The 21,325-nt window shown below is 42.8% G+C and overlaps 1 protein-coding gene across 1 annotated transcript in view; it reads left to right on the top strand.

Moving 5' to 3' along the window:
- Positions 1-21,325, top strand: part of RYR3 (ryanodine receptor 3) — a 514,231-nt gene that overhangs the window by 208,610 nt on the left and 284,296 nt on the right. Inside the window, exon 4 of the mRNA XM_053665407.1 lies at positions 20,790-20,864. Coding sequence (XP_053521382.1) covers positions 20,790-20,864 — 75 coding nt within the window. The remainder of the gene's footprint in view (positions 1-20,789; positions 20,865-21,325) is intronic.

The raw sequence follows: 21,325 nt of genomic DNA, 5'->3' as shown, positions 1-21,325 counted from the left end.
CAAACTAAGGTTTTTAATGTGTTTTTTCATAGACTAAAATTGCCATTAAAGGTATCCCTTCTCTTTACCCCCTTCCCCTCCTTACAATTCTTTCTCATGTTTACTATGATTTGGGGATTTTATGTTGAGATAGTGGATTTTAATGTTTCTCTGATAAACTAATACTTAGGAAAATGTATGCAAATAACTCATTTAACTGGCTTTTCGAGATCTAATTAATATCTAATATACCATCTGAAAGATGTTACTTTGTGGTAAGAAAGCCCCTGTTTTATATAAGAAAATCCTATTGATACTTTACAGTATTTCTGAGAAAAAGAAATCCCAAATTGCCTGATGTAGATATTGACCATTTGCTTTGGGTGGATTTTCTTGCATAACTATAATTATGAAAAAGTACTAAGACAAATTTAGACTGCGGCATATTGCTTGCCTGCTAGTTTCTTGATGACACCAGCACTGTACTGGGGGAGGGGGAGGGGGCATCCGGAGAGTAAAAACAAACTTTTGCATCTAAGGATGCTAATGCTACTGCTATTTTCTAGCTAAAATAAAATAATCACCAGGCAGGAAATCCACCCCCTTTATTCTCATTGGGTTTTTTCTCTGTGGTAAATATCAGTAGATTCCGCGAATTATTTAAAAGCTTTCAGCAAGACCTGCACCCACTAAAATATCCAATTAATGTTTTGTTTTTGATTTTGCTAGATCAGTGACCTCTCAGAATGGGTATGTTATTCACTCCTTTAATATACATGTACTTTGCATGGACAACTGGCTTCAGCTGTATTTGTAATGAACTGGGCCTTTCATTTGTGACTGTTCAGGGCAATTGCCATTCTTTGTGCCTCTGCAATTTAACAAAACACCACACACTTCACAGCCTTGTGGAATCGGGGGTGGCTGCACACTTACAAATGTGTTGCCAAGAAGCTTATGTTAAACCACTACACTGCAATTAGGAGAATGGCTTGCTTGTGGATTCTTCTTCATTTTTTTTCCTTCAAGACACTTAAAATTGTTTTTAAAAGTCTCTCTTTCCTGCCCCCCCCCCAACCCGAACATGGTCTAGATGGCCCATGGCCATAGGTTTCAACTCGGAGAAATGACAAGTGTCATTTCTTAATGCCTTAATCTGAGCTCCCCAGTGCCTCAGACCTTTCCCAGAGCGATTACGCAACTCCAGCTCTGCTCTTCCCAAGGCTGAAATTCATAATAAAAATGGAAAAAGCTAGTTCACTATGTTCCCTTTCTCACGCGACATCCCCAAAGTGAGCTAGTGGAAGAATTAAATGTTAATTTCAACGGTTAAGATTAACCATTAAGTTTAACTAGCTTTTTACATTTCTTCCTATCCCAAGTAGAAGCATTTTCAAGCGAAAGAAACCACAGAATTAATTTTTAAAGCTCCAGACTCTATCAAATATCCCCTCCCCCTTTCTGAAGATAGGGCTTCAGCTTTAGTGGGATTGCCTTTGCATTAGTGAAATTCTTTTCATTCGGAAGTCAGTGCCTCGTATTCAGAATCAACATGCCTGTGCGATCCCGGTGGTGGTTGGCAAATGTGATAACCTAGAGCTTTGCGAATGCAACCCAAGCCCTGGAGTGCTTTTCATTCTTGCCGACATTCGGATGCTCATGTAGCAGAGTCATGTCAGTCGTTGTAGAAAGCCTGAGCATCCCCCCTATGGCTGAACTAACCAGTGATTTCTTGGACTTGTTTGTTTGTTTGTTACATTTTAACTGCAAAGCAATGTAAACATTTTTATGAAAGTTTTTAGAGTAGTGAGAACAGATCAGGGTATCTAAGCTTCCTCCAATATATATACTAAGTAGGTAAATAGTTCTATTCTTAAGGAAGGGATGTAAAACGTATCTCAGCCGTATTTTTAGGAATATGCTTTAATCCTAAACTATAAGATATTTAAATTGGGGGGGAATCTTGTTTTTAAGAGACCTACTTACCTCTTACAAATGAAGCCCCTTTAGAATTCAAGAAATTCTGTTTATTTATTAGGCTTTTCCTTTGATTGTGTAATTTACTCTTAAAAGCTTCCAGTTTAAATTGCATATTTGTAAGGAATGTTGAATGAACTAGAGAAAACTCCAACTTATTTCCATCTTGTGAAAGTTTAATGAAAGCACCTATCTGGATACTCTGCTAAAGAAAAAGTAAGTTGGTGGTGCCAGAAAAACCCTGACCTCACCTGGCATTTCCACCCTCACGGGAGTAAAATCCCCGTGGCCAGCACCCCAGCCCTACAGTAACTACTGTCTGGTTTTAGAATGGAAGGACCTGAAATGGCCAAGTGGCATCAATGGAAAGAGAACAAGAATATTAGAGGGCCCTGGGGTTAAAAGGGCCCCGCTCTGCACAGGGCTAAGACAGCCACCTGCAGAGGAGGAGGAAGCTAAGGCCAGAATGCTTCCGTTTTTTACCTGTATCTCCAGTGGCTGTTTTTTTTTCCCCCAGTTACAGTTGACATCCCATATAATAGCAATTTTCAACCCGTTTCATCTCATGGCACACATAAACTAACGACTGCAATTCTGCGGCACAGCAAAAAATATGTCAATGTTTTACCAATCTGACAAAAAATAATTTTGATTCATTCACACTGGATAGCTCTTGTTGTGTTGGCTGTTAACATTTTTTTATTTGACAATCTTAGAGGAAAGAGGTCAGTGCCCCTGACTAAATAGTCAGGTTCTGAGTGTTTTAAAAATCTTTGCAGCATACCGGTTAAAACTCACTGCCATGTAATATTAGTTTCAAGTGTATGGCATAGTGGTTAGACCTTTATGTAACTTACAGATGACCCCCCACAACTAGTCTGGTACCCACCTGATTCTTAGGCTGGTGCTGAGCCTCGGTCCCCAGTCCTGAGATGTTGCTGTGGTGGGAAGGAACTTGCCTGGTGGACCGGTGGGAGCCGGGCATTCAGGCCTGGACACTGCCATGCTCTGCGCCTTATTCTGCTCATCTGTGCAATGTGGGTTCTGCACTACGTTAGACACTCCTAAACATCTCCAGATGCTGTCCCAGGACCAGTGTCTGTCCTTGAGGAAAGATTCAAACATCATCAGGGAAATGAGGAAAATAAAGATGATGTAGGACTTGTTTCATTAAGCTAACTTATAAATGGGAAGTTGTGCTTTTTTATTTTCTGTGATTAAGTTTTTTTTTAGTATAGTATAATGGCCATAAATTTGAGGGGTTTATTCTTTTCAGGGGGGATTATAGGGATAGTATAGGTGACAGCTTGCTTTCTTCTTTCCTTCCTTCCTTTCTACCTTTTTTTAATGGGCTTTTGGGAACAATGTAAAACTAGTAACTATGTTAATGATCACTTTGCTCCTGCTGTTGAAATTGCACCAGTTTTTGAACTTGTTACAGTGAGGCTTATTCTTATGTTCAGCATGGGGACTCCATATTCTAAGTACTTTACCCTAGACACATGATTTGGCTTAAAAGCTGTGGCTTTACAAAAAAAAATTAATGAAACTCATAATATTTGGTGCCCTGGGTGGTTTTAATTAGTCACATTTTTCTTGGTGATGGAAGGGAGAGGCCTCTGAGGCGAGAGGCACCAGGTGTGCCCCGTTTTGGTTATGAAGAAGAAGGTGGAGCCAGCACGTCAATAAACATCACCTTCTGCCCTCGTAACGGATGTGACGCTGGGCTTCCCGCCCCATTTCTCTGCTGCTCACTGGCTTTTATGGTGGAGGGCAGTGGGCAGGAGACCAAGGATGGTGTTCTAAAGGAATTAGGAGCTGTTCCGGTGTCTGTGCAGCCAACACCATGAAGGTTTCTGCTGAGGAACAGTCTGTAGGAATTTGCTTGAGAAGGTCTTCCTCTCTTAACAGCCCTGAGCTCAGTTCTCCCGGTGGGGGTGGGGCCAGTGACGGAAACCCACTGCAGAGCCACTGCTGAAAATACTTTGTCATGTCTTTGGCTAGATATTAGTAGGTGAGTTGAACGCGTTACCTTTTTTTAAACTAAGTATATGTCTTTCGAACAGTTATTTTCTGAAGTTTATGACTTGATATTTGACATTTTCAGAATTGCTGCTGGGGTACAGAAATCTCCAGATTTTATCTTACCAGTGCATACAGGCCCTGAATCCTAATTACTGAGGTACCTTCAGTTGGTCAAGCAGAGAGAGTTATGGTGCTGATTCTCTAAAACTTAATGCAGCACTTTGCACTTGTAGTTTGGGACACAGTGACAGAGGAGAGAGAAGCAGCTAGGTTGTCCCAGAGTCTTCAGAACTGTCTCTTTCAGGACAGCCCTGGCAGCCTCACCTTATGTGTTCTGCCCTCATGGGGACTCTTCTCATGCCTGCTTGGTGAAGAACTGTTTGCCAGCCCCGATCCAATTTTAGGATTTACACACATTTAGGGAATAATGACGTCTTTTAATATCTCAAATTCATGTTCTTTCTCTGCCTTTAAATGGGCCCAATAATATGTTTCTGCACCCATTTAATTTAGAGATTCCAACAATGGGGGAAATGGAGGGTGAATATTTAACAAGAGGCTAGCGTTTCAGAATCTCTGCTCTGCTCAGGGTTGTACGTTTTGTGGTGACATTGACTCCCTGTTCTATTCCAGCAGCCCACCCGGGGTTCCTCACCTGGAGAACACTGGTCCTCAGGTGAGGACCAATCAACCCTGGTCCCCAGGAGAATGCTTTTTCGAAGTCCATTGTTCCTTCCAGGCAGCCACTTGGATGTGCAGGGCACCAGGCACGTACACATCCGTGAACTATCAGCTGCACTGATTTTAGTCAAAGTCGGTGGACAAAACAATTGCACTGCAGTATTTCTGGGTGCTCTCTCCAGAATGCAGTCTTGACTTAACCTGTGTATATAGAGTTCAATTCCTTGTCTCATAATCTGTCATTTCCTATGGCACAAATGCCTTTACAACGCTTTATGTGTCTCTCCCCCAGGTGGAGTTACCTAGGCCATGATTGCTTCACCTCTAACACTGTTTGCTTCATTTGCAATCTTTTATTAGATTGAGCTGTTCCCAAGGCAACCAGGAGTGATAAGTTAATGCGCTGATTCCTGCTAATAGGTCCAGTTCCAGCTGATTTTTAGTTTCACCTGACGTTTCTGTGCTGGCAGGAATGCAAAGTGCTCCTCGGCTCGGCCATCCCTCCCCCTATCTCCTCCTCCATAAGGACTCATTGTGCACTTTTAAGAAGAGACATTAACTTCATTTTAATCTTATTAGTAAACCTTGGCATTTTTCTTTCTTATGAATAACAAATCTCACTCAATGTCTTCTCACATTTACACTTGTCTTTCCCAAGGTAACCCCCCCCCCGTATGAAAGGAATCCGTGTCCCTTTAAGGTACTAGATTTCCTTTGGTCATCTGCTCTATTGTACTTTGCCATCCTCCATTTATGGAGTGCCTACAGTATGTCATTTCCATCCCCTGGTTTCATGGCAGTTTCTTAGTGTGTTAAGGAAGATCTTCCTTGATTCTTCAAGCTACATAAACAGTTCTAGAGGCATACCGACTACTTACGGTGATAAGTCACCAGGAATTTTTATAGCTGCCCTGGCCCAGGTCAGTCCTTCTGACTCTCCATCATACTGCAGACTCGCTTAGGGAACATCCTTGCTGCTTCAAGTCATGAGGATCATTGACAGTCAGCAGCAGTATCTCCCAGTGTAAGGAGCAGAGATCAACTACAATGTATTTTTGTTTGTTTTTCAGTTTTACTGAGAGAAAATTGATATGCAATACTGTATAAATTTAAGGTACACAGCATGATGACTTGGCACACAGGTTGTGAAATGATTCCCACAGTAAGTTTAGTTAATACCTACCACCTCATGTAGTTACAAAAATTTTTCTTCCTTTGTGATGAGAATTTTTAGGATTTACTCTCTTAACAACTTTCTCATATACCCTATAGTCATATGTGGTACGTTATATCCCCACACTTCTTTATCTTATCACTGGGAGTTTGTACCTTTTAGCCACCTTTCCCCAATCCCCATCCCTCCCTTGGTAACCACAAATATCTCTCTTTTTCTATGAGTGTGGGTTTTATTTAGATTCCACATATAAGTGATATGATACAATATTTGTCTTTCACTTATTTCATTTAGCATAATGACCTCAAGGTACATTAGTCTTGCTGAAAATGGCAGGTTTTCCTTCTTTTTTGTGGCTGAAGACTTCATTATATAGCAAAACCACATTTTGTTCATCTGTTCATCTGTTGACAGATTGTCTCCATCGTAAGTGATGCTGCAGTGAGCATGGGGGTGCAGATATCTTGTTGACATAGTATTTTCATTTCCTTTGGATGAATACCCAGGAGCAGAATAGTTGACTCATATGCTGGTTCTATTTTTAATTTTCTGAGCAACCTCCACAGCATTTTCCACGGTGGTTCAAACAATTTCCATTCCCATCAGCAGTGCATCAGTGTTCCCTTTTCTCTACATCTTCTCCAGTTTTTGTCATCTTTTATCTTTTTGATAGTAGCCATTTCAACAGGCCTGAGATGATATCTCAGAGTAGTTTGGATTTGCATTTCCCCAGTGATTTACTGATGTTGAGCATCTTTTCATTTATGTCTTAGCTATTTTTTTTTGTCTTCTTTGGAAAAGGGGTTTATTCAGGTCATATGGCCTTTTAAAAAAACTTGGGGTTCTTTTGCTATTGAGTTATCTGAGTTCTTTATATATTTTGTATATTGAACCCCTTGTATATGTAATCTCCAAGTATTTTCTCCCATTCTGTAGATTGCCTTTTCATTGTGTTGATAGTTTCTTTTGCTGTGCAGGGATTTATGTGTGATGTAGTCCCACTTGTTTATTTTTGATTTGGTCGCTTTTGCTTTAGGTGTTACATCCAAAAAAATTGTCAAGACCCATGTCAAGGAGCTTTCTCCATATGTTTCCTTCTAAGGGTTTTATGACTTCAGGTCTTATATTCAAGTCTATTTCATTTTGAGTTGATTTTTTGTGAGTAGTATAAGACAGGAGTCTAGTTTCATTCTTTTGTGTGTAAGTGTTCAATTTTCCCAGCACCATTCATTGAAGAAACTGTCTTTTCTCCATTGGGTATTATTCTTGGTTTTCTTGTCAAATATTAGTTGGCCATATATGGGTGGGTTTACTTCCAGGCTCTTAATTCCTTCCACTGACCTATGTGTCTGTTTTTATGCCAACACCATACTGGTTTGATGACTATAGCTTTATAATATAGTTTGCAATCAGGAAGTGTGATGCCTCCAGCTTTGTTCTCTTTTTCCCTCAGGATTGCTTAGGCTATCCTGAGGGATAGCCTGGGGTTCTTTGTAGTTCAATGAAAACTTTAGGAGTGATTTTTCTACTTCTGTAAAAAAAATGCCTTTGTAATCTCAAAAGGGATTGCATGGATTCTATAAATCTCTTTGGGTAGCATGGAGATTTTAACAATATTAAGTCTTCCAATCTATGAAAACAGGATATCTATCCATTTATTGTGTCATGTTAAGTTTTTTTTACCAATGTCTTGTATTTTTCAGTATAAATATCTTTCACCTACTTGGCTAAATTTATTTCTAATTATTTTATTGTTCATGCTATTGTAAACAGAATTGTTTTCTTTATTTTTCAGATAGTTCATTAATTGCAATGTTCTTTTTAGTACTGAGTTGTCACATTATATTCATGGTAACTACCATGAATATTTATTTATTTTTTCAACCATTGAAGGAAGCAAGGATCAGCACCACTGAGACTTAGTTTTGTTTACTCTTGGGTTATTTGTTTTCAGATTGTGAACCATGCTCAGTATTTCTGAGCCTCTCTCCTCCTCCCCACTCAGATAGCAAGTACCAATTTTAATGTGCCTTCTTCTCTATCTATAAAGCTTGCTTTAGTTTCTAGCAGCTCAGGGGACGTTGGGTTTTACTGTCAGCCCCAGTAGGTTATCCTCTCATTGTCAGTGTGATGAGTTTACTTTCTGCACAATGGGGAGAAAATATGTCTGATGGTGTTTGTTCTGTTCAGGTCCCAGTTTCCATTCACAGATCAGCAGAGGAGGCATTAAAAAAACTTATTTTTCTCTTTGACTGAAGAGCTGGTAGTTTGCAGGAACACTTAGACCTAAGTGAGGCCGCTGAAGAAGTAGGCTTTTGAAAGCAGCTATGCAAATAGCACTGCCCAAGTGTTAGGTGATCCAAACAACTCTGAAAGACATTCACCTTGCAGGCAAAGAGGAAAGTAGAATGTTATAAGAAAGAATGCAGAATGCAGAAGTGTGCCACTAGGAGCTGGGGACACAGAAACCAGAGTGAGAACAGATGACAAACTGATGGGGGAAGGGTGACCAAGTAGTAAGAGAAGAAAAGTAAAAGCCCCTTCCCCTAACCTCTGTGTTTTGCCATCAGATCCATCACCTTCCAGCCCTGAAGAGTACAGACTGATAAGACAGAAAGTCTGGGCTATGGCCGAGGCAATGGACTGTTTTTGTGCACCATAAAGATGGGTGGGTCTAGGGGTGATTGTGAGGGGCCTAGAAATCCCCCCATGTCCAGTTTGGATTGTCTAGAGCCCTTGCCACTGCTATTTTACAGAGAAAGTTGTGTCTTTCCACCTATCCCATCTATGGCAGCAGAGCTAAAAGAGAAACAGGGCCCAACGTTAGTCCTAGAGCCACCAAGCACAAGGGGAAGCAACCAGGTTTGCACTTTGCTTCAGTGGGGTTCTGAGAAATGATCAGTCTCTGGCCCAGAACAGACGTGGTTCTGAGAAAGAGAAACACTTGCTGACTGTAAGCATGATACCAGTTACTTAGATGAAGGGTCCACTGTGGCTGAAGAAGTCCTAGAGGGGTGGCTCTAAAGCCTGGCCACACACCTGAGTTACCTGGGAGCCCAGGCCTCATCACTCAGGAACCAAGTGAGGATCTTAGGGAAACGGCCCAGCCTTTGGGCTATAGTTTTTTGTTTTTTCTTGCTTTGTTTTCATTTTTAAAGCTGCACCAATGATTCTGGTGGCTAGTGGGGATTGAGAACCACTTCTGTAGAATCAATCCATGAGAGGTTCAGAAGAATCAATTCATTGCCCTCCAAGCAGCATGTGGTCCATGGACAGGTAGGAAATATTAGGAGTAACTGTCCTCCTGTCCATCTACAGGCCCACACATATGCAGACCTCTGAGAATCTGCCTCCCCACCAAAGGCCACTTGATGTACTTCAGTGAAAGATCAGGCATTCATTTATTTGTTTTTCTTGGAACTATAAACTTGGCTCTGACCTTATTATGTGGGTATAGAGAGAACAGGACAAACTGACCATTATCCAACAAGACTATGATTGGGAATGAAACAAAGAAGGTTAGAGAATTGAAAAAAAAAGTTGTGTTGACAAGGGACATCCAGGAGAGAGAAAAAAATAGTGAAGAGTGCAGGAGAAAGGAAGGAGGGTCAAACAAAAAATATATAATCAAGTTCATTTTTTCCTTATAGCAGACATGGGTAGGCTTGTTTGTACACAGTAGGACTCAAGAACATTTTATGATAAAAATAAAAGTTGTACTTCTATTTTATTACCCCCAGAATGAACAATGAATATTTTCAATCTTTATCCCAGACTATTTATTGTTTAAGAGAAAGAGAGAGAAGGAAATATTGATCAGTTATGCCCCAACCAGAGACTAAACCCACAACCTAGGTATGTGGCCCAACCAGGGATTGAACCTACAAACTTTTGGTGTATGGGACAGTGCTTCAACCAACTGAACCATCTGGCCAGAGCAACAGTGAATTTTTTCCCCAGAGAGATAATCAATTAGAGACAGTGTCTGATTTTTCAGATCAAGGTATTCTGAACCTTCCTATGTTTAATACTTTGTAGAAAATACTCACCATATATATTTTTTACCTTCATTGAAAGGAAATGGTTGGGCAGAGTTCTAAGTCTTGACCCTATGTGCCCTCTGGTCTACCACGTCACCAGAGACCTGATGAGTATAGGGGTTCAGATGAAAGCTAGAGTGGTGACTGGAAATAAGTCTGGCTGACAGGGGTCTGTTATGTAAAGAATGAATTTGTCAATGTCAGTTTCTTAGAAATCTGGGAGAAAGAGGGAACATTAACTCAAAGAAAATAATTGCTTTATCTCTTTCCAAAGTATACGTGTCATCAAGCTGAATGTCATACCCTGACAAATACCTCCTGCCAATTTGCTCTTTTCAAAGAGACCATCCCAAACACATGTTAGAGCTGCCACGCTGGCTGTGTGGTTTCCCTGTGGCCTCTACTTTCAAAACAAAGCACAGATGCATCTAGGATGACCCGTGTTCAATTTGGAGGCATCCCAACAGCCACCTTTGTTCCCTCATTGGAGAATGTTTAGCCTCCTGTTTCAGAATTAGGGTTTGAAAAAAATCCCAGGCCTAAGGGGAACCTCTGAAAGCAATTCCCTAAACACCATGGATTGGGAAAGAGGGAAGGAAAATGGTTGCATATGTCTATCATTTTCCTACATCAGAAGCTCTTATTTTTAAAGAACCAGCGAGAGATTCATCAGTTGTCTTCGGCTGTGCATTCAAGGTTTAAGTCTGCACCATCCAGGGACTCTTCCTTCTCATGGTTTTAAGGGCTCACAGGAAACAGCAAACTCAGCGTCACCTCCACTACCCCTAATTCATCTCAACCACCTCTAGATTTTACTCAACCCGTGAGCCAAATCTGTGCAAAATAGAAGCCATCTCTTTGGGGCCTGGAACTCTTCCTCTGTCCAATTTGGATTGTCTAGAGCCCAAAAGAAATGCGGACATCCTCCTGGGAGGGAACGCCTTCTTGCTGTGCAAGTTCTCGCTAAAGATGATGCTCATGACCCAGAACTTCCAGTTTCTTACATCAGGTTCTGGCCTTTTATCCTTTTGTCCTGAAATACTTCCATATGGCTGTGAAATTAATGACACAAACAAAAATAGGATTTTCAGAATCTTCTTACTGGGGTAAAACAATTTTGAATGCTTCCAAGAAGGTGAGTTGGCTGAATTCAGTGAATTACGAATCCTGGGAATGGTAAATTTGGCCTTCAGTGGTGAGTGGTCGGACTATTTGATTTTGCTTATTTTCCCTTATTAAAAGTGAAAGAGAGGAGGAGAGCCTGCCTCTGTAGGCCGAGTTTGGAGCGTTCCATGGTGTGTTCCTGTGATAAGCAGGGATGGGCAGTGGGAGGTGGGGCTCCTGGAGTCAAGGTCACCCTGCTGACCTTGCAGCCAGAGAATAGAAGCAAAGGAGCAGTGGCTGACAGAGGCCCTCTGCCACGCCTGTTCTCTGTGGGGTGTCTTGTGCCTTGTAGCCTCTCACATGTGGGCTCTTCTTTTCAGTAAGACAACTGGAGAGACTTCAATGATCACTGAAGTTAGGGGAGTGGGCTGTCAGCGGCCACACCTTCCTCCTCTTTTCTGAACTTCATTAAAATTCTATGTCATAATTTTAGGTTTTAACAATCCCCCGAGAGGCCCATGAAGGAAGCCAAGAACACAGGCTCCTTTCAAGTGCATTGATCTCAAGGGCCTGCACTTTCCTGGTTGGGCCGCCCCACACTCACTAGAAGGGTTCCTCACAGAGGAGACCCCTCCGGGGCATTTCATCCTGATGGCACAGCTTTCTGCAGCCAATGGCTCAGGAACCTCCGAATAAAAGTTGTAGGTCCATATGAGCCATCCCATTGCATGTAGAGAATCCAGGTGTCAAATTGAAAAGGTACTTTTTGTACTTATACAGTCTTATGTCCCAGGTTGGGGAGCCCAGGACAAGCTGAACTTGGCAATTACCTAGCTGAAGAGTTGAGCATTTGATCCAGAAAAGGCGGCAAAGACAAGGGCTTAGTGTCCTACATTGGGTTTTTCCAGGATCCCACACATAGTAAGGGAGTTAGGGTGGCTAGAACATGCATATTGAATTTCTTTGTCACAGTCCCTGGTTCTGACTCCAAATCACAAGTCAAACTAGTCCATGCATGTGTCTCCCCACCCCTGGACTACATCTTCTAAATTCCAGCGTGCTCCTTTAACCATTATTAAAGAGGTAAAATTATCCATGTCACTATGAGTTTGCAATCCAAGGCCAGTGTAGAAAATGCCCCCTCAGTGTCTTCAGTGCCTTTGAGCGCCCCATCCGTTCACCCCTCTGAGAAAAGTGGGGTGACAGGGTGTGGGGTCTTGGGAGTTTGGCCCGAGTGAGGATGACCTGCAGTAGCAGGAAGATGAGGACGTGCAATCTGACAGCTGGGGAGGCAGCCTTGGGAGGCATGGAAAAGTACAGAACCCAAGTCTCCAGGAACAAGAATGGGGTCCCTGGTGGAGGGTCCCCAAATGGCAGTCAGAAGAGACAGGGCATTTGGGATCCAAGCAGGGCTACTCCTGGCAAGCAATTCAGGGGGACAAGCAATTTTTCCTTACAGAGTCTGGAGCCGGGCCTGAGGCAGCTCGTAGGGCACCAGAGCTGTCTTGGGTGAAAGCCGCCTCTGTGGGTTTCCATTCAACACCGGGGTGGGCCGATGCTTTGCAGTCAGCTCGTGAGCACAGGCCTGCTAGATGAGCATTGTTGGCCACCTTTCAGGCAGGTGAAGTCGTTTCCTGGGGACGCTAGCACATGAATCACACCTAGAGCAACTAAAGTCGTAACCAGTAGACAAAACACTTGGGTGGCGCTCCCTTCCCTGGAATGCGGGCAGCATGCTGTTGCCCTCCACACACACGATTGTGCGGCAATAGTGACAAAGACCAGTTCAGAAAAGGAAAAATCCAATGGTTCTGCAACCAACTAAATGACTATATTCATTTTTATAGTTATTTTTATCACTCTTGCATAAATAAAATTGTGGAAGGCATTTTGCATTCTGCCTTTATCACAGCGGTGTATCGTAAACACTTTGTGCTTCCATTAGCCCGTGTAATTGTTGTCTTTAATGGTTACAAGACAGAACATCCTGAAGGAGCCAGGGATTTACTAGATAATATTTTTCTTTGGGATATTTATGTTCTTTCCAGCTTCTTGTTTGTCTCCATTACAATTCTCTTATCAGAACAGTATGCACGCTTTTTTTTTCCTACTCTTGAGTTATTCCCATAAGTAGAATTACTACCATAAAGATTATGAACTTCTTAGGGCTCTTTTATATATTCTGATATTGCTTTGCAAGAGTTTTACCCAGTGTCACCTTATATTGGAATGCAGCAGTTGAGTTGCAACCCTAACAGCATTAGGGTTTTTTCCCCGCATTTTTGCAAATTCAGTTGTCGGAAAATGATATATCGAAGTTGCTTTAATTGTCATTCCTTTCATTACTAGAGGAGATAAAGCCTCTTCCATATATTTTTATTGTGTTCCTGATATGAATCACGTACTCATTCTTTGCCTATATATTTATTTGATGCTTTCCTCCCCCTTCATTTCAACGTCACCCCTTTTGTTAAAGTGATACAAAGAGTTTGTGTAGTCTATTAAATATCAATGTTTCCATTGTTCTGAAGTTTCATAATCTTGCTATGATCTGTCTTTTGTTTCCTTCCAGTTCATCTGTACTTCAAAGCATGGATAAGTATTAGGTCTGGAAACTATTTATTACATGCTACTTGTTTTAGAATTTAATTTTAAAGTGAAATAGTTAACTCTATTATCCACCCAGAATCTATCTGTTATATTTCCTGTGGGGCTTACTGAATGCTTTTCTGATTTGCTATCTACATATCCTAGAGAGTTTTGTTTCATAATCTCGCCTTCCCCCATTGTATTAAAAATCCGCTTTATTGTTTGCTACATTTTAGAGTTGGTTATGGGCTGCCTATACTGTGCTAGTCTTCTTTTTGAATCGTTGCCAGAATGAATTTTGCTTCCTACTCTTTTTATTTCCAGATTGTAGAAATTCTGTTCAATTGCAAAACACTCTATTGGAATTTTTATTAAAACTGCATTAAATCTGTAAGTTAAATGTAGGAGAACTAGCATTTACAAATATTACTAGTATTCTCATTCTATAATAATAAGAATACCACCAAATCACATTTCATTTTATAGAATAAAGGTTTGGCATTTCGTTTTAAAGGTTTAGCTCATATCCCAGTAAAGTTCCTAAAAATGTAGTATCTTGTAGCAATCATGAAGAGAATCTTCCATTATGTTTTCTAACTGCAAAAACTCAGTTGCTTGCTTTTGTTTCTACTGTTCGGTGTTGTTGGGGTGCTTTTGGTTTGGTTTGGGGTTTTTTTTTACTATATGGCATCATTATTGTTCAGTTGTCACTTGGGTCAAAGTGAGCCACCTGGGCAACATAAAGGGCCTCTAGCATGTTCAGGAAATGCCACCCTGGGACTTCCTAGAAAGGCTTCTTTCTGCCTTTGGTAACTTCAAAGACAGAAACAGCAGTGGGGTTGGAAGGGAAAGGAAGATGATGGTGCAAATCCACATCCAGACAGTGATGCCATGTTTCACAAGCCCCCCCAGTGAGGCGGCCCCCACAACTTTCACGGTTGTGATCAGTTCAGCAAGGAGCCTTCCTAGAGCCTGGGATTCCCAAAGTGGAATTTAGGGCTTCAGATTATTAAAGGAAAGCAGTGTAGAGATCGAATAGTTTTGAGACATTAATGTGTGCCTGGGGGAAGCCACATTCTCCCTCCTCCTTGTTGCTGTATCAGGTTTATCTTTCTAGGAGTCAGTGTCCTCTGGAAACCAGCAAAAGAAATGTCAGTGACAGAACTAATTTTGAAATTACTGGTGAGATGACTGAAATCATGATCTGTTGGAACATTTTTCCTCTGGACCCAGCATCAGGGCACTTCACTAGCTGTGCCCGGCTCTACCCCCATCCTGTGAGGCCATGTGAAATATTCTCCTCCTGCCAGCGACTGCGGCCAAGGTCATCTGCGGCAGAGGCAGGACTGCCCTCCCAGTGAAGCCTCGTGGTCCTGGTGTCTGCATCCTCCTTGTAAACAGACCCGTGCAGTCTTCCTCCTGGGAAGGAAGATGATAATTCCAGAATTAGCATCAAAGCAGGAAAAGCAGAATTTGTAGTTGGACCCAAATTCAAATGTGACCTCACAAGATGACCATGGGAAAGTTTCTCTTTTCCCATTGTAAAAGGGAGACAAGAAGGCCACTTCCTCCAGTTACTATTTATAATTCAGGAAAAATGAATATGAGTAGGAAAGTCAGTGCCTCCTATTTGCCAGGCACTGATACAAGTGATGTTGACGTGGCAGAGAACACATCAAAGATTCACGCCACTTATGTCCGTGGGTAGGGAGGGCCCATCAAAACTAACACGAATTCATATTAACTAATGAAAAATGCTGTGAGGAAAAAATAAAGCAGAAGAATGAGAGTCAAGATGATTTTTTTAAAGATTTTATTTATTTATTTTTAGACAGGAAGGGAGAGAAAAAGAGAGGGAGAGAAACATCAACGTGTAGTTGCCTTTTATGTGCCTGCTACTGGGGACCTGGCCTGTGCCCCAGGCATGTGTCCTGACTGACAATTGAACCGGCGACCCTTTGATTTTCAGGCTGGCACTCAATCCACCTGGCCACACCAGCTGGGGCTGATTGGTGTTTTAGAAGGAGCAAGGAGAGAAGACTTCTTTAATAAGAGATCTGAGCACAGAACTAAGAATAGTGTGAGAACGAGCCAGGGGAATGTTGGAGGAAGAGCACTCCAGGCCAAGGGGAACACATGCAAAGGCCTGGCCGTGGAGCATGCACGCACACAGCAAACAGAGGAAGGCCCTCGTGGTGGGAGTGGCGGAGGGGGGGGGGGGGGGCTGACGGGGAGTGTACCTGGCGGGTGGCGCAGCCGCAGTGGTGGAGCAAACCGGATCAAGTGATGCTGCGAGGACAACCAGGGAGCCAGATTCGGCCTATGGCCTGTTTGTGTGTAGAATCTCTAGGTAAAAATGGCTTTTATACTTAGAAAAAGTTGTTTAAAATAAAGAAGCAGACTATAACAGAGACCATGTGCGTCCTGCCAAACCTAAAATATTTACAATCTGGTCTTCGTATTTAACTTTTTTTATGTTCATCTTTCGCATTTTATTTTTAATTAAGTTTATTGGGGTGACATTAGTTAATAAGATTATATAGGTTCCAGGTGTACAATTTATGACACATTATGTGTATATTGCACTGTGCTCACCATCCAAAGTTAAATCATCTCTGCCAGCGTCTGTCGCCCCTTTACCCCGACTCCCCTCACGCCCCTTCCCTGCAGTAACCACCATGCTGTTGTCTGTGAGTTTGTTTTTCTTATTCGTTAATTTGTTGCTTTCAGTTTTATATCCCACATATGGGTGAATTCATATGGTTCTTGACTTTTTCTGTCTGACTTGGCATGATATTCCCAACGTCCACCCACGTGGCCACAAATGGCAGTACTTCATCCTTTCCTATGGCTGAGTAGTATCCACTGTGTATCTGCACCACATCTTCATGATCCACTCACCTGTCGAAGGATTCTGGTTGTTTCCGTCTTGGCCACCAGGAATAATGCTGCCATGAATGTAGGGGTGCACATATCTCTGCAAGTAAATGTTTTCAAATTCTTTGGGCAGATGCTCAGAATAGGGGTTGCTGGGTCATAGGGTAACTCTAGTCTGAATTTTTTGAGGGGCCTCCATACTGTGTCCGTGGTGACTGTACCAGTGTATATCCCCACCAGCAGTGAGTGATGGTGCCTTTTCCTCCACAACCTCTCCAACTGTTGTCATTACTCGTCTCGTTGGCGATATCTGCTCTAACAAATGTGAGGCGGTATCTCATTGTAGTTTTCATTTGTGCTTTCCTAATAGCTCACAGGGTTGAGATGCTTTTCATATTTCTATTGGCCATTCTATACCTTCTTGGGAGCCAAAAGCATATAGTGGAGAAAAGAAAACCTTTTCAGTAAATGGGGTGGGATAATTAAATACTACATACAAAAGAATGAAACTAGACTACCTTTTGTTCCCATGTGCAAAAATTAAAATGAATCATAAACCTAAATATAAGACCTGATGCTGTCTGGTCTTTTACAGAGAAAATTTGCCAACTCCTGATGCAGGGCCTTGGAGGCCATGGGGAGGATGTGGTACTTCCAAATGTGAAGGAAACCATGGGAGGTTGGAGAATCGAGCAAGAAAGTAATGTGATGTGATCGGTGGTCTTAAAAGGACACTCTGGCTGCCACATTAACTCAGAATATAGAGTGGGGAGGCCGGAAGCAGAGTTAGGAACTGTGATTGGAGTCCAGGTGAGACAGGACGGTAGGGTGGATTAGACTGGTAGCAGCGGGGTGCCGAGTAGCTGGACACAGCACACATTTTGTAGGTGGCACCAAAGGGACTTTGGATTGACTGTGGAGTGTGATGAGAGGAAGAAAGGAGTAAAGGACGACACCAGGATTTTTGATCTCCACACTCTCCTTACGTTGTGGTGGAAATTGAGTGAGAGAGTGATCTCTGCCCGTAGGGTTTAACACCTGCAGTTTGCCCACCACTCTGTAGTCAGGGTTATCTCCCGAACACACAGTTTTGATTGTGACACTCTCCTTTCAGAAACCCACACCAGTGTCCCCTTAGCGGTAGGGCAATGTGTCATAGCACTCCATAATGTGACCTCCCTGCATCTGTGCCCTGACTTGTTTCCAGCCACTTTCATTTTATTGACCCCAACCCTGATCACCGAAACACACGTCTGCTCGTCCCCACGTACACTTCATGCTCTTCCACCTCGAGGCCTTCACCCACGTGAGTCCCTCCTCCTTACTATCGTTACCTGTCAACAGTCCCAACAGAATGTTAATGGTCTACCTTTTCAATAAAGCTCTTCCTTCACGCCCTCTTTACCCTCCCACTGTATTCCAATGCTCTGTGTGTCTGCACCCCTTTTACCAGACATGTTTCTATTTGTAACATGATTTTTTAATACACAAGTATTATCTCCCCTACCAGACTATACAGGATACACTGTAACATAAGGTTAAGTAACTCGTCTTTGTTCAATCCCAACCCTGTACTTGGAATCTGTACAACTTTAAGTAAGTCACTTCATGTCTTTAAGCCTCAGTTTGTGTTGCTGTTAAATGGAGATAATTACCATAGTTACTTCCCAACACTAATTAAGATAAAATGAATTGATTCATGTACAACACTTAGTATAATTTCATGCCTGCTGAATTAGAGCTCATGTAATTCCAGCTCTATGCATTCACCTTCATTGAGGAGCTGAGGCTATATCTTTGTATCCTAATTTCCTGGTGCTTTGTGCACTGGTATTGCACACGGTGGGGTAATGGATATATTATGAAAAGTGGAGCAAAATGAGCTCAAGTTCTAGAGTGAACTGAGTTCAGTTCCTTCCACCACCACATCCAGCTGCGTGACATATGGCAAGACACCCTCTGAGAGCTTCAGATGCCTCACCTTTGAAATGGGGAAACCATCTCTCACCGAAGGGCCATGAGATTGAGCTGTGATGGCACATAAAGCACCTGACGCCATGCGTGCCCAACAGGAGCTGTCACGAGGATGACAATGGTCAAAACTTCAGTAGAGGAGAATCCTCTACACCGATCGCCCTTCTAGCACTGAAGCCTGATCACTCCTTAAAGCAGTGGTTCTCAAACTATGGCCGCTGGGCTAGCAGCATCATCAGTGTCGTGTCCCCGGGACCTTGTTAGAAATGCAAGTTGTCAGGCTCCACCCAAGCATGGTGAGACAGATGCTGCGGCATGGAGTCGGCAGCTGTGTTCTAACAGCAGACACACACCAGCATCTAAAAAACACTGCCTCCATGGAAGGGGCATTGGGAGGTGAGGAAACCTCCAGGGCTGTGATGTCCCATTCAATCCCAGTTGTCACCACAGGAAAGGACTCGAGTACCAGCTGTTTCCAGCAGCACCAGAGAAGCGGAGGAGCTCGAGCTCTGGAGTGCCACCTTTTGTGGTCAGCAACTCTTGGCTCTTATGATTACTCGTTGAGTGGATAGAAATGAAGATGAACTGGAGAAAGCTGTGACCCGTAGTCAACACTAGGAAATAGTCTGTGGTTCTGTTGAGACATGGGACTGGTTTTGGGAGCATACACCCACAACATAAGCCATCACGAGCTGTCAGTTAACTTGAGACAATACAAATGTACAGGGAAAATATCAGCTGGACTGACAAGATGTGAAAATTATTTAGTATGACTAATTTTAATGTAAGCTGTTAACACATTTGTATTGTAAACACAGGAACTAAAGTTAGATCAAATTATTTCAAGCAATTTGGAAATATTGTGAAGAACACTTAATTCCTCCATATATTAGAATCTGGAGAGCCCTTCAATATCTCCATAGCCACAGTTATATATAGTTATACACACACACAGAGTTATATATAGGTATCAGCTTTTTAAAAACCTGATACCACATTTGTCCTTTTTCTTTTCTTAGGTTCGTTGTATGACGTTAGAAGTCATCTCTTTGACAGTGATTTTGTTAATCCAAATGGAGTCGAAATACAACTACTCCAGACTTTATTATCCAAACCTCTGCCTCCTCCCCTCACCAAAGGCTCTCTCTCTCTCTCTGCCGCCCGAGGCCCCGGTGGAGGGTGCATGCAGGAGAGGAGCAGGACCTCAGACCAGCCCCTCGGGCTCCGGGTCTGTAGCTCTGAGCACAGTGTGCTGCTAAAGGGTGCCCATGGCACATAGAAGGAAAAAGGAGAATGTTATCATTTCTCTTTATGATTAATTTTAATCACAGGCTTTGAATTCTCTTTTTGAGTGTATTTAGGGATGAGGGCCTATGCGCAAATATCTTTTCCTAAAAGGGGTGTGTGATCAAACTAAGTTGTCTCTGAGGGCTGGTTAACATGACAGGGAGAGATTTAAGTAAAAGGTTGAAAATATTGATGCCAAAAATATTCTAGAATTTTCTGTAGATTCAGTCTTCCATGTTACCTACTCACCTATAACTAGATTAATAGTAGCTTCATCTCATGTCATATTCAGTTGGGATAGTTCAGTGTGAATCTTTATCTCATATCATATTCAGTTGGGACAGTTCACTGTGAATCAGACTAAGGGACAATGTAGGAAGCAGAGCCCAGTGACTCGACGGTGGGCCGCCCCTTCGCCCGTGCCTCCCTCCCCTCGGTCGGGCTGCCCCGGAGGGAACAGCCACAGGGGAGCTGCCCAGAGAGGCAGCGAAGGTGCCTAGAGGTCTCTCAGCTGAATGATCTACTTCTGCATAACTTTCCCTTTAAAGTCTCGATGTCCACAGTATCTCTCATTGGTCAGATTTGGGTAAACAGGTCCCATTTCAGTGAGCGGGCAGAAGGCACAAGAGCCTTGAAGGGAAAAGACCACAAAGTGCAGAATGTGACCGTACGCCTGCCTCCAAGCTGCCTTTCTCTCGCTGGGCTGTAGTTACATCACATTTGTTTCTCTCTCTCTCTCTCACTCTGAATGCTTCTGAGAAGTTTCAAAGGAAGGTAAGCAGTACCTCTCTCACCTCCATGCTGCTCTGGTAGAACAGCTCTGGGTTCTGCCGAACCCAGGCAGGGGCCGCTTTGGAGAAGAGGTTTGGCCCCGCACCTCCTCTCGCAAGGATGTTGCATGACTGTGGTCGCAAGTCTTCCCCTGCCCGTAGGCTGGCCACTCTCTTCTAGAATGAATTCCTTGGGAGCTTTGCACTGTGTCTTTTCCTCGTAGTTTGTCTTGTAGAATTCTCGCACTGCTTTGCTTTGAGAGAGGCCACAGCCTGGCTTGCACTGACCTTTCTCCTCCTCCTTCCCCACAGGCAGCACAAGGGGGTGGGCACAGGACTCTGCTGTATGGCCACGCGATTCTCCTGCGACACTCCTTTAGTGGAATGGTGAGTACCTCGGGGTGTCCGCGTTCACCATTCAGAGAGGAGGGGAAAGAGAAAGTGGGGAGGAAGCACAGGAAGCCAGCAAATGTCTAGGTCAAGTTAACATCAGGAGTCATGGAATGTAGATAATTGTAGCATATTATTGCCTTGGCTTCTTCTTATAAATTACCTTAATTTGGAATTATTTATTTGCATTGGCATAATGTCCAACCACCCTTCTCCCCAGTCCATGAGAAAAAGAACTGTGATCCCAACTAAATACAGTACCTCGACACACTGGGTACTCAATAAAAATGTGTCACATTGACCAAAAAAAACTATGGGATAACTGACTTCCTGAGTGCACGAGGACAACTAGCATAGAAGAAAAATCAAGTAAGATTTTGTAAAATTTCTGCTCTTTGCTAGCTGAAGGAAGTGGGTTGGTATCCATCACCTTCAGTCCTGAAAGGACTGAAAGAATT

Source organism: Artibeus jamaicensis, unplaced genomic scaffold (genome assembly GCF_021234435.1).
Source record: "Artibeus jamaicensis isolate MK-2021 breed Jamaican fruit bat unplaced genomic scaffold, CSHL_Jam_final contig_1132, whole genome shotgun sequence".
Lineage (NCBI taxonomy): Eukaryota > Metazoa > Chordata > Mammalia > Chiroptera > Phyllostomidae > Artibeus > Artibeus jamaicensis.
This window is presented reverse-complemented; position numbering and strand designations above follow the sequence as displayed.